The sequence below is a fragment of the Mustela erminea genome, chromosome 1 (assembly GCF_009829155.1).
Source record: "Mustela erminea isolate mMusErm1 chromosome 1, mMusErm1.Pri, whole genome shotgun sequence".
In the NCBI taxonomy this organism is placed as follows: domain Eukaryota; kingdom Metazoa; phylum Chordata; class Mammalia; order Carnivora; family Mustelidae; genus Mustela; species Mustela erminea.
Window position 1 is genome coordinate 90,608,259 of NC_045614.1, and position 13,609 is coordinate 90,621,867.

The 13,609-nt window shown below is 42.4% G+C and overlaps 1 protein-coding gene and 1 long non-coding RNA gene across 6 annotated transcripts in view; one reads left to right on the forward strand and one right to left on the reverse strand.

Annotated features, from left to right (window-relative positions):
- NPHP3 (nephrocystin 3) overlaps positions 1–6,550 on the reverse strand; it is a 49,040-nt gene extending 42,490 nt beyond the window's left edge. The window contains exons 1-4 of one of the 5 annotated variants that reach the window (XM_032333179.1): positions 6,012–6,546; positions 3,889–4,014; positions 3,222–3,372; positions 838–990 (exon numbers count right to left, since the gene is read on the reverse strand). In XM_032333179.1, the coding sequence (XP_032189070.1) occupies positions 838–990; positions 3,222–3,372; positions 3,889–4,014; positions 6,012–6,407 (826 nt within the window). In that variant the 5' untranslated portion in view covers positions 6,408–6,546. Of the gene's footprint in view, positions 1–837; positions 991–3,221; positions 3,373–3,888; positions 4,015–6,011 lie in introns of all 5 variants that reach the window. The other 4 variants (XM_032333198.1, XM_032333187.1, XM_032333209.1 and 1 more) reach the window with 4 other exon arrangements.
- A 343-nt stretch (positions 6,551–6,893) lies between these two features.
- The window catches only part of LOC116584640, an 82,901-nt gene continuing 76,185 nt past the window's right edge, over positions 6,894–13,609 (forward strand). Inside the window, exon 1 of the long non-coding RNA XR_004283269.1 lies at positions 6,894–7,221. This is a non-coding gene — a long non-coding RNA (uncharacterized LOC116584640). The remainder of the gene's footprint in view (positions 7,222–13,609) is intronic.

Consider the following 13,609-nt stretch of genomic DNA (forward strand, 5'->3'; position numbering starts at 1 on the left):
CCTTGGGAATAAAGCAATGAATGTTGCCAGTGGTCCCTCCTGGGGTACCACTGGTTCCAGTCAGATAACAGGAACCTATGTTACATGAGCTGTTCAATGAGTTTGCAACTTTGGGAGAGCCTACATTCCCAGGCTGGCCTGTAGTTTTACCTACTTATTATTCTTGAGATATATAAAGTCAAAAAGAAACTTTAAGAACGGCATAAAATGTAATGCTATTTAGTGAGAAAGAACATTTTAAGACATACCTGGCTAATTCAAAAGGCATAATTAAAAATTATTTTCATGTCGTTAACAGACAATTTTGTAGTTTTAAGAAAAAAGAGTGGAGCTACTTATAACACACAGATCTGCACTGGTATTGAAATTCTGAATAGACCTTACTACTGTTTTGGACACCAAATTACATAAAAATAATAAAAATATTCCTTTGACTAAGGATACTACAATGCATAACTGAGGTTTTATATTCCATTCTGCAACCTTCTCCCACCTTTAACAGCATCAAAGACATGGAGGAAAAGACCAAAAACTACTGCTTTTCAGTTAATCTACATTAGATTCTCACAGATCAACTGCAACACCTGGAATTCAGACCAGAAGCTAAGTTTCTGGAACATGGTGGGCCAGTCTGGCTGTGGAGCACCATGTGATCCTGATGGGAATCATATAAGTTAATCAGCCCTGGTCAGTGACAACACCAGTACATGCTGGTTTGGCAGTGGAAGACACCCAGAATAAAAATCTGCCCTGCTGATGGGTCTTTCTGCCAGCACACACAAGATTATAGGACCTGAACAGTCACTACCATGGTAATTGGCAAATGGCATGTGTTACCTCTGTTGACATTTGCAAAGGGTCCCTCCACATCTATGGAACTATGGGCAAACTCAGGGCCCCTGAAGGACTGCTGAAGCTGGATCATACTCCCTATGGAAGGTTCACTTCCCAAGGCTCCTCCAGTCCAGTATTCACACTGGGTTCCAGCAGCTATAAATCCAAGAGATTTCATTGTGTGAAAAGCAAATTACTGAATGTTCAAAAAGTTATCACACATACTAAACAGGATTTCTAATTAAAAAAAAATTCTATAATATTATAAATACAACAAATATTCAATCTTTAATAATTTTGAAAGTACTCTGTCACCAACTTCTCGCAAGTTCTAAGGTACTGGGTAACATAATTCTGGTTAGCATCTCCAAGTCAAAGAGAGGATTAAAAAGAGAAAGAGGAAATGAATAAAGAATATAATAATCATAATAATCAAAGTAATTGTAACAACAGAGTCAGTTAAAAATGTCCCTATACAAAAATTTTAAACAACATTTCTAACATTATGGTTTAGGTGTCAGTATAAAATTGGAAGGAGAGAATTTCAAAGGAAGACCAGTTCTCGCACACCTGTAATTAAGATTAGTAATTCATTAGGATGTAGGCTAAGGATGTAAAAAGTACATCTTCCTTAACCTCCGAGAGTAACAAAATTAATGTATTAATCAATAGGTACTTTTGAACATCTTGATTTTTTAAAAAAAGGTTTATTATTTATTTATTTGAGTGCGAGAGAGAGAGAGAGAGAGAGAGAGAGAGAGAAGCAGACTCCCTGCTGAGCACGGAGCCCTACATGGCGCTTGATCCCAGGACCCTGAGATAATGACCTGAGCTGAAATCAAGTCAGATGCTTAACAGACTGAGACACCCAGGAGCTCTTTGATTTTTTTTTCTTTTAAATAAATTACATTTGACAGAATATCTACATGGCATTCTTGACTAAATATGAGTTATACTAGTAATGAGCTCAATATTTGGCAAAAATAAGATTATTATTTGCAGGTCTCTGAATGTGAAATGAGTGATGGATATTCCCTTAAGCATTCTTTCGTCAGGTTTAAATCAAAATATGAAGAAAGACCTAGGAGGAAGTATTAATTTGTTCTTATTAACTTGCCAAGTCAATTACAATATAATAGTTTTGAAACACTGTACATTTTAACATATGTCAGCCCTGAAATAACCATTACTAATGGTTAATGTGGGGGCAGAACGGCATCGTCAAAGCCAGTAAGAATCACTTCATTTTTTTTCCCCTTAAAAGTTAGTAATAAAAGTGCTTGGATGCTGGTCAGATCCCAGTGGCTCTAAAATGCATATTAAGAGGCAATTATCAGTTGCCATATTTTAGTCCAAAATCAGTTTATAAGATAAAATGCATGGGGCGCCTGGGTGGCTCAGTCTGTTAAGCACTGGACTCCTGATTTTGGCTTAGATCATCACCTTAGGGTCATGAGATGGAGCCTTGAGTTGGGCTCCCTGCTGAGCATGGTGCTTGCTTAAGATTCTCTCTCTCTCATCTACACATAACTCCCCTTCTCCCCCCCAAGCCCACTCACATGTCTCTCAAAAATAAATAAATAAAATAAAACGCAGTTTCCCATAAATGAGAGAGCAACTGCATTTTTCCATTGCATTTATAATAGAAATTTTTTCATTTTTTCAATATCAATCACAGTTTATTATTATTTTCTTGGAACATGGTAGACCCTTTCGTTTCAGGACTCCAGGCTTTTCTTTATTTCTAGAAAAAACATATTTTACATGTTTAATTATAAAATAAAAACTTTTTGAGTCGCTTACAAAACTACCAGAAGCCACTCAGTGGAATATCATGCAGATATTCTAGTGGATGGTTGCAAAGAATATATCAATATGTGGAAAAACAAGGTGACAGAGATGATGAACTGTTCTCTAATACCCATCCTTCCCTTCTTCTTTTAGTAGCAGAATTTTAAACTTTAGGTGGATACATCATTCTCCTACTAATGTTTACACTTTCCAATCTTCCTACTTGTCGTTGGCCAATGGGGTTTGGGGATTAATCTGTATACCTTTCGTATTGTGCTTTCAGGGAGAAGAACGAATTCCCTTCCCTCTTCCCTTAGCTAAAATGTAGATGTCGTGGTGAGACCTGGAGGAGCTGTCTTGCACCAGAAAGAGAAAAGCTATGGGGTGAGTTTGGCAGAGTAGCAAGAAAGAAGGAAACCTAGCACCCTAACAATGTCATGGACTTTAGGGAAAATTACTGTTACAACAGCTGAGAAAGAGTTAGTGCAACTCTATTTGTAAGAGCAACCAGTTTAACTTATAAAAAGATTCAGAGTTGGCTGTATGATATCATTATACCTGAAGGCTCAAAATATTATACAATGAAGTAAATATACCAGTAACATCTGTACAGTTGTCATCTGAATCAGATTCTCCAGGATCAAATACTTGGATCCCCTGAGCCTGGAGCCTCTGAAGTTTGCTTTCCAACTCTCGCTTAGCTCTCAGTAAGTCCTGAATTTCATTTTCCTTGGTCTCCCTAAAAATCTTTAAAAGACAAAGATCAATTTTGAAACCTTTTCCATCATCAAAAGGTGTCATCAACTTAACAGAAAAGTGTTTCACTCATAAAACCAATATTCATGTGATCCTGATCTTTTTTGTAACTGGAACCCACTGGAATTTGGGCAGGAGTCCTCTCTGTGGTGTGGGGCTCTCCTGTGCACTGCTAATATTTAGCAAATTTGTCCCCTTCCCACTAGATGCCAGTAATGCCTTCCCATACAAAATACCTCCAACTATTTCCAAATGCCTTTCCCCCCATATGGAAATACTTTCCTTTTCCCCCAAAATTCCATTTGTAATGCTCATTTCTTTTTTTACTTTTTCTTGAAGTGATCTCAAGTTTACCAGGTCCACTCAAAAATGCTCTACTCTGGTTCTTAGAATCTTCAGGATGCCTACATCATTCACTTGTATTTACTTACACAGCATCATATAAACTTTTAAAATGTGCTGTTTTTATTCTATGTCACTTTGGGGGTAAAAATGTAAGGACTTTACCTTGAATTGCCTTTTCACTTTGTCTCTGTCATGTTCAAATGTCGCTGCCCTCTCCATCGCTTGGTATTTTGCTTCTAAAGCACTTTCCTTTTCCCGAAGTATTTTTTGGTAAGTTTTTTGAAGGGCCTGAAATAATTGACCTTGTTACTTCTAACAAAAACAGTATTCCTCCCAAATTTCACATTATCCTACCTTCATACTATATACATACCAGAACTTTAACAATCTAATTACTATTTTACATTATCAAGAACTACATATTGCCATTTTATTCAAACATGGAATAAAAAAATGCAAATATACTTGAACTGTAGTAAATAATGATATTTCAACAATGAACTTTTAATGGAAATCAGTACTTTTTCTTTGAAATACTGTGCCAAATTCTTAATCTTCCTATGCCTCAGTTTTCTGATCTGTAACAGAACAAAAAGTATAATTTACAGGGCTTAACTTGAAGGATGATTAATTCTGCATGACCATGCAGTCCTTGGCTCCATGCCTTTTTCATTTTGCTATCCCCAGAGACCTGTTGGTACCAGATAAATTGAAGGCCTCCGTTAAATGACCAAATGGGTTAAATACATTCAGAAGAGTTTTTTAAATGTCTAGTATGTGAGAAAAGAATCAAAAGGGCTACATAAAAAAAGGGGTAAGTTAGTTAAGAAATCAATTTAGGCCCCAAGAGAGTATGTCCCCTTAAATTAAAATGCAATGAGGTTTTCACTTAACTTTCAAAACTACTACATAAGGCAACAGGCGGAACCCGATATTGTGACATTTTTCAGCCCTTAACTGCTCTCAGCCCTGGTTGATTCAGCCTTCTTTTCTATCCCCATAAAGTGCAGTGACTGCTGGATAATGGCTTGGGTGCATGAAATCAGGTACCTGAAATGCAAAAGGTCCATTTTACACATGCAAATGCATCAAGACTGACCAGTAAGAAAACTGGTTAAGACAAAAGGTAGACTACTGATAAGTTCTTCCCAGATAACAGTGCTAATAATACAACAGCTAGTGGGGAAGGGGGTGACTAGAATGCCCAGTCTAGAAGGAAGAAGGCTCTTCCTATCAGAAAAATCAGTCTGAGATATTTATTCATTTCCTACTGTGATGAGCCCAGGAACACCTGGAGTGTCTCTTCCACAGTTTAAAAAAACAAAACAGTAAAATCACAACCCTTGGAGAGGCCCAAAACTGATGGCACAAAGTCTTACAAGTCATAGAAAAGCAATCTTTTGCTTTATATACTATTTTGATGAGTCAAAATACATCTACTACAGGGAGCCCACGCAATACTTGTTTTTTGAGTAAATTAATCAAATGGATTAAGGGAATTTGATTTCGGCTAGGGAATGTTTTCAACCACAGCTTGTTAAAATGGTGAAAATCAGGCTTCCATAAAAATTCACTTCAAGACCATTAAAACTCAAAAGCTTCACGCAAAGAAACTGAGAGGTCTGTAAAATTTAAGAGGGGGGAGGGCGCGGGAAGTGGAGTTAAAAACTCCTAGGGAGGGACGCCTGAGTGGCTCAGTTGGTTGGACAACTGCCTTCAGCTCAGGTCATGATCCCGGAGTCCCGGGATCGAGTCCCGCATCAGGCTCCCAGCTCCACGGGGAGTCTGCTTCTCCCTCTGACCTTCTCCTCGCTCAAGCTCTCTCTCACTGTCTTTCTCTCAAATAAATAAATAAAATATTTAAAACAAAACAAAACAACTCCTAGGGAAAGTCGACATATGTCACCACAGTCTTTGTGCGTCCGTGTGCTCTGGGTTGACCTACTTCCCTGGAGTCCCCTGCAGATTGGCATGTGCTACTTCAGGGCACTTTCAGGCCAATTGCTTCAAGGTGTGTGAATGAATCAACCAGAAATAGAAGAGAGGCGGGGTTAGTCAAGGAATCAGTTTAGACACCAAGAGTATGTCCCCTCAAATTAAAGTGCAGAGCGGTTTCTATTCAACTTTCCAAAACTACTTGGTTTGGAGAGGGGACAGGATGGACGAAGGACTGAGTCAGGCGTCCAGAGTCCAGCCCGGCAGTGCGCGGGTGTGCGCTGGCCTTTCCGACTCTCAGCTTCTCCACGTCTCGGCTGCCCCAGCCGCACACCCAGGCCCGGCGTTACCTGCAGCTCGGCCCGCAGCCGCTTGTTCTCCGTGTCCAGCTTGGCCTCGCGGCGGCCCATGGACAACAACTCTTGATTCTTGCTGACCCGGAAGATCTCGTATTCCTTCTTCAGCCGCTCGTACTCAGCCGCTGCGTATTCCAGCTCCGGCACCGACGAGCCGGTAGACTTAAAGCTAGCCCCCAGCAGCCCGCCGCCACCCGCCCCGCGGGGCAGGGACCCGGGCCCTCCCCCCGCCGCCGCCGCTGCAGCGCCACGGCGGAACGAGCTGCGCAGCAGGCGGGCCTTGGGCTTCACCTCCACCGGAATCTCGCAGGCCTCGCCGCCGCCCGCCCCGTAAGTGTCCTCGATCACCTCCCCGCCCGCGGGGCTCACGAGCGACGAGGCGGTCCCCATTACGCCGGTGACCGCCACTTCTAGCCAGCGGGGTACCGGGAGGGGGCGGACCGCTACAAATGAGACGGGGCGGGGCAGCAAGAAGGGGCGGAGCGTGGTGGGCGGGCGGGGCGAGCGGGATGATTTGAAGCTGCAGGACCGGGCAGGGCGGTACGCCGGGCGGGGCGGCAGGAAGGGGCGGGACAGAGCGCAAGGTGGGCGGGGTTGGATGGATGGGGCGGGGCAGCAAGACGGGGAGGGACAGAATACAAGGTAGGCGGGGCGGGACAGAGCGCGAGGAAGGCGGGGTGTGGTCCCACAGTACCACAGCGTGGTACTGTGGGACCAATATTACGCCGTGGGGGGGCGGAGCGCAAGGTGGGCGGGGCGAGCGGCAAGAGACGCAGAGCTCAGGGTGGGAGGGGCGGGATGGACCCGGCGAGGTGGGGCCGAGCGAGCAAGAGGCGGTCGCGTGTGTGGGGCGGCTGCTCTACGTTCTGGGGAAGGGGCCACCGTGCGCGCGGATTTTCTCAGCCGGTTCTATCCAGCCAGAGGCCCCCTCACGGGCACGTTCTTCGCAGTGAGCGCCGGCCTGGGTCCCGGCTTGCTCCACCTTGGCGTTTTTTATGTCTGTCCTGCTGCTACCCCTGACCCACAGCTCTTTTCCGAGGGCAGTTGAGAAAGCTGAGAAACACATAGAGCGCTTGGTGTGTGCCTCCCGCTAGGTGTCTCCCAGTTTGCAAGTAGTTGGAATGACCATTAAGACCTAATACCAGATAAGAAAAAGCTTTTAGACTCTACAGCCTGAGACCACCAGGGACACTCTTTAGACAAGGTGAGGTTTTTTGACTTTTTGTGACAGTGGACTCCGGAGGCCACACATCAGGGGAACTGTGGGACATCTCACCAAATAAAGGGAAAGAGTATTACAGTTATTTGGGGTAAGGATGGGCTTTAGGTGATATGAAAACATTTAAAAGATGGGGAAACTGTTTTAGACTTTAAAGTCAGAAGAGTAGCATTGACATCTTCTCTTACCATTCATTTCCTACCATTCATTTCCTACCTATCATCTTGTGTTCTTGGGCCTGCAACCGGCTAATTTGGGCTACCAGGCTCTCCAGGTTTGGAGGCCTGGGAGAGGGGACCGGAAGGGCTTTATTTGATTGACACTCCTGTGAGCTGGGTGTTGGTGCTCTTTGGACTTGGTAAACTGCTATAGTTGGCCTTTTTTTCTCCCCAGAGGTACTTTTCTAAGTTCTCCAAAGACCCTTCTTCCTCTCATAATTGAAGACCCTTGATCTTCATTTCCCTTGACCCAGGCTGGTGCGGCTCTATTCAAGCTGTTGATCCTTCCCGCCTCAGGGGTAAGGAATCCAGTGATACATTAACCATTCTCTCTGCTCATGTGTGTTCAGGTTCAAGAAAATCCACTAGCTCACTTGCCCATGAGACCTACATCTGATCCACAGTTATTACAGTTCAGGTTCCCTGGGAAGATGGAGATGGAGATAACCATGCAAGATGTTTATTAGGGAGTGCCCTTGGGATCAACACCTGTGGGAAAGAAAAGAAGCACGTTTGTATAGCAGCAGAAGTTGAGCTTTGCTGCAGTCTCAGTGGAGGCCTCAGTCAATCTTCAGGAGTTTTGAAGCTGGGATGATGCTGCAGAGTTGTCCTAAATTGGGGTGTAGGGCTGGGGCTTTTTACCCTCATTCCAGCAAGTCATCAGCTAGCTCTCTTCAGCCAAAGCAGTCCCCATGGAGGCTTGACAGTTGAGGGCTGTTTGCTGACATCACTTCCAGTGGCTGGAGGGACAAATCTTTCAGTCATCACAACATCTAACAGTCTTTGCTTTGAAGAACTCTGGGAATGCAGGCCAATCTCCATCATCCTTTCTCTTACCCTTTAGATTTTCGTCAAGAGGGAATCAGACATCAAGCCCTTACATTCTTCAAACTCCAGGAGACATAGATTAAGTCTTCAGGTTGTCTCCTGAGATTAAGGAAAACATTCCCACCGTCACAGTATCTCAGGAACTCTCTCTCTTTTAAAGTCCCTTCTGGGGGCACCTGGGTGGCTCAGTCAGTTAAGTGCCCAACTCTTGATTTTTGCTCAGGTCATGATTTCAGGGTCCTGAGATGGAGCCCCTGGTCACGTTTCTCACTTAGGGGGGGTCTGCTTATTTCCCTCTCTCTCTGCCCCTCCCCTGCGCACTTGCACACAGGTATACTCTCTCTAAAAATATATAAATCTTTAAAAAAAATAAAACCTCCCGATTTCTTCCAATTCTTGTACCCTCAATGTGGATCAGTGCTTTAAGGATTATCCACCAGGCTTCTGACCACCTCCTTTGCAAAATTCTCCATTTTAATCTTTTTTTTTTAAGATTCTATTTATTTATTTGACAGAGAGAGAGAGAGAGAGAGAGAGCGCACACAAATAGGAGGAGTATCAGGAAGAGGAAGAGGGAGAAGCAGGCTCCCTGCAGAATAGGGGAAGTCTGATATGGGACTGGATCCCAGGAACCCAGGGTCATGACCTGAGCTGAAGGTAGTCGCTTAACCAACTGAGCGACTCAGGCACCCTGCATCTTAATCTTACACCTCCTTTAGAATGTGTCTCAGCTAAAGACTTCCGTTATTATGCTTGCATAATAAAATAAAAAGCCATCACCCATTCCCTCTAAACCAGTAACGAAGTAAACTTCCCACACTTTGTGGAGTAAATTCAGATACTGCAACCTGGTACTGAGGGCCCCAAAGCAATGAGTCTCTCTTTTCCCCACTTCTCATCTACTCAGACATCCCTCTACTCATGTTACTCCATTCTAGTCAAGCTGTTTTTCTCCTCATTCCAATATAGTTTCTATTTCCTTTCAGTACTGCCTGTCAACCCACATCTCTTTCAACATCTACCTTTTTTATCTAAGAAATTTTCCCTGGATAATTAGACCTGTTGCGTTTATCACATCAGTAGTTTCAATTCAATAATCCTTGCTTCCTATTTGCAAAATACTGTACTTAACTGTTTTCCTGATCTTGTCCTCCATTATTGTTCTATCAATCCTGTTTTTTGGTAGTTTTTGTTATTGTTATTATGCTACTTGTTGCTTAGACTCATCCCAGCTACTCTTATTGAACTCCTGCTGAAAATATGTTTCAAAAAACGAATGACTGATGACCCAAAGAGATACTAAATACAGCCCAGTTCTCAAGAAGCATGTGAATTGTCACCGCCTTCTGTAATAACCGTTATTTTTTTAAAAAAGATTTTTTATTTATTTGTCAGAGAGAGAGAGAGGGATAGAGTGTGTGAGCACACTGCACGTAGAGGGAGAAGCAGGTTCCCTGCTAAGTAAGGAGCCCAATGCATGATGTGATCCCAGGACCCTGGGATCATGACCTGAGCTGAAGGCAGATGCTAACCTGACTGAGCCCCTTAGTAAACTTTAACTAGTTGTTTCAGTTGCCCCAAAACACAAATCCAGGTTTGCTGAGATCGTGGAGGGTTTTCCCTACATAGTGATTACTAACTGCCTTTCCATCAGGAACACTATGTGTAAGTTCACCTTGCATACTAACCTTGAATAACTGTTGGTTCATGGTTAAGTGACCCAACTGGGTGAGCCCAGAGGTGATCCAATCTAGAGTGCTGGCAGTTACTCAGGATAATGGTGTGGTTGGTTTTCAACGTATTTCCTAATCCTAAACATCACAGAATTTAGTCTAATGTTTAGTCTAATTTCCAACCTAATAATTTGTTTCCCTTCTTTATGCTGAATTTAATGCACCTACCACAAGCTGCATTTTGAAAGGATAGCTTTGAATACAGAAGTATGGTGAGGAATAAAGTCTCTGGCAGATAGGTTGTGGCTAATTAAGAATGGCTACAATTTTTTTTTAACACTACTTTAAATGAAAGGTGAAATTTATGACGAGGATGGGATATACAATTTGTGGGATCTAGTGTAAAATGAAAATGTAGTGTACTTTATTTTTTTGTTGTTTTTGTTGTTGATCCCAATACTTGGGATCGTGACTTGAGCCACAGGCAGAGGCTTTAACCCCCTGATCCACCCAGACACCTCTGTAGTGCACTTTATTAAAAAATGATAGAGAATTTCAAGATGGCAACAAAATTAAACAAAGTCTGGGGTCCTTTTGTGTTGAGCCCTTGCGGTTCTTCAAGTGTCGCACATCCATGACTAGAGCCTGTTTATGACTCCTCCCCTTGAATCTGGTTGGGCTCAGTGACTGCTTTAACCAGTAGACTATGGCAGAAATGACACCGTGTCGGGTTCTGAGCCCAGGACTTGAGAGAATGGCAGTTTCCTCTTCCTGTGTCTTGGAACACTCTCTCTTGGATCCTTGAGTTGCTGTATAAGGAGACCTACCTCACCTAACTTACCTGAGATTACCAGACTGGAGAGGTTATGTGTGGACATTCTAGGCAACAGTCCCAGTAGGACTCAGCCTTCCAGCCAGGGCACGTGAAGTGAAGCCATCTTGGTTGTACTCTCCATACTAGAGAGTGACTCCGGTTAGTGACAGGGAGAGCAGGTGAATTATTCCAATGATCTCTACTCAAATTCCTGATCCACAAAATCATGAGATATAATAAAGTTGTTAGTTTAAGCCACTGAATTTGGGAGTAATTTCTTACACTTGGAAGAAGAGAAAAATGTCCCCACATTTGGCTATTAAAGTAGTTCTTGAAATTAATGCCGCCTTTAAAAAATGTGATTTGTAGGGGTGCCTGGGTGGCTCAGTGGGTTAAAGCCTCTGCCTTCAGCTCGGGTCATGATCCCAGGGTCCTGGGATAGAGCCCCACATCTGGCTCCCTGCTCAGCGGGGAGGCTGCTTCCCCACCTCTCTCTCTGCCTGCCTCTCTGCCTACTTGTGATCTCTGTCTGTCAAATAAATAAATAAAATCTTTTAAAAAATGTGATTTGTAGAATAAATAGCATTTTTGGCAGTTGGTGTATACTTGGTTCTTAGACTATGAATCTCAGAATGACTTGAAACACTTGTTAAAAACTAAGATCCACTGAATTTTAATTTCAGACTAGAGCTTGCAAGTTTGCATGTTTCATTAGCTCCCAGGTGACACTTATATACGTAATGATCTTAGAACCAGTGAAACTGCATAAAAATTGTGGCTGGGGATGATCTGATTCCTTGCTACTGAACGTGTGTTGTATGGGCAGCAACATCGGCATCACCTTAAAGCTTGGCAGGAGTCAGATTCTCAGGTGCTATCACAGATGGACTGAGTCACAATGCTCAGATTAAGAAGACTCCCCAGGAAGGGTGCCTGGGTGGCTCAGCCGGTTAAGCATCTGTCTTCAGGTTGGGTCAATGTGGCTCCTTGCTTAGCAGGGAGACTGCTTCTCCCTCTCCTTCTGCCTGCTTCTCCCCCTACTTGTGTTCTCTCTTACTCTCAAATAAATAAATAAATAAATAAAATTAAATAAAAAAAAATTCCCCGTGTGGTTTGAATATACCTTAAAATGTGAGAAACACTGCTATAGAATAATGATCCTTAACCTTGGTTACACATTACAATCACTTGGAGAACTTAAAAAAAGAAAAAAATACTGCTGCCTGGGCCTCTCCCTAGAACAATTAGATCAAAATCTCCAGGGGTGGGGATCTGGCCATCATTATTTTTTAAAAGCTCCTCAGAGGATTTTAATCAGTAGTCAAGGGGGAAAACTAGTGGTTTCATCCTCTGCTGTCTCATTATTGCCTACATGTGTGCAGTCACCCTTGGTAACCATCTTGGCATATGTTTGCATACATCTAGATTCCTATCAAAGCTTTCTTTCCTTTCATCCCAGTTCATCATAGTGAGTGCGCATGTGATTTTGAACGTATTGATAGTATTGTGCTTCACTTTTAGAGGTAGACGTGGCTTCATAAATGGCTAATATGTCCCTCCCACAAAAACAATTTGAAATGCTATGTGGAGTAATAACGTTTGGAGAGAAAGCAACTTTACAGAAGGAAGGGATTCTAATTCTCATTAAAACTGCCAACCTTCTCGCAGGCCATTTAGCCTTCTGGTTCCTGAAGTCCCTTGCTGTACAGATGACTCTGATTTCAGGAATTAATTAACAATGGGGAACATCTAATCTGATTAAGCATCTGTGATTTAACATTTCTGCCATTAGGGGGCAGTATAATGCAGGAAAAATTAATTTGGTTGGTCATTTGTATATATAAAAAAGTCTTCTTTCTCATATGAAAATAAAATTTTTAAAGAATTCAGTCCAGGTGTTGTTGTTCTCAGCAGTGATCATCTACATTGCCTTACTTATTTCCTGTTACAAGTAATAACATCACTCTGGAAATTAGTCCTGAAACAAAACAAGAGCAGAGGTTGGCAAAGTTTTTCTGTAAAGGACCAGACACTAAAGAGTTGACTCTTTATGGGCCATTCGATCCCTGTCTTAATTATTCAACTCTGCCATTATAGCTCAAGAACAGCCATACACAGACATAAATGAATGGGCATGCCTGCATTCCAATTAAACTTGATTTACAAAAACAGATGGCAGGGCAGGTTTGGCTTGAGGGCTGTAGTTTGCTGACCTCTGAATTAGAGGGGTAATTTTCAAACCTGGATCATTTACAGAAGTATCTGGGGAGCTTGTTAAAAAATGTAGAGTCCTGAACCCTACCTCAAATCTACCAAATCAAATGATCTGTGGATGAGGCCCAGGCATCTCATTTTTTTAAGTGCGTACATGACTCTGAAGCAAATACTAATCTAGTAACCATTATGCCAAAATAAAGTTAACTGCCTTTTTTTTTTTAAGGAATTTTAAGTTCCTCCATGGCATTTTATAAAATTTTCAATATCTGAAAAACTACCTGTGTTGTAAAAGATATAAAGGTAGAGTTTTGGCTTAGATTATCCTGTCCTTAGATGTGCTTACAATCAAAGCACATCAGTGAAGTTCTCATTTCTACATAAATGTTTGTATTAAACCACTGGTTTGGTGGTGGTTTTGTACCAAAGCACATTTTAGCCCATCCTGATTGATAGAGGGGCATACTGAATTAGGTCGAACAGGGAAGACGGGAGATTGAAGAAAATGGAAAAAGGAGAAAGAAGAGTTTAGAGAGGTGGTGGAATGTTGTGCAGTATCTCCCCCAAATGTCTCAAATCTTTAAGAAATTTACAACTTCACAAAAAGTTTGCTGTGATTGAATATT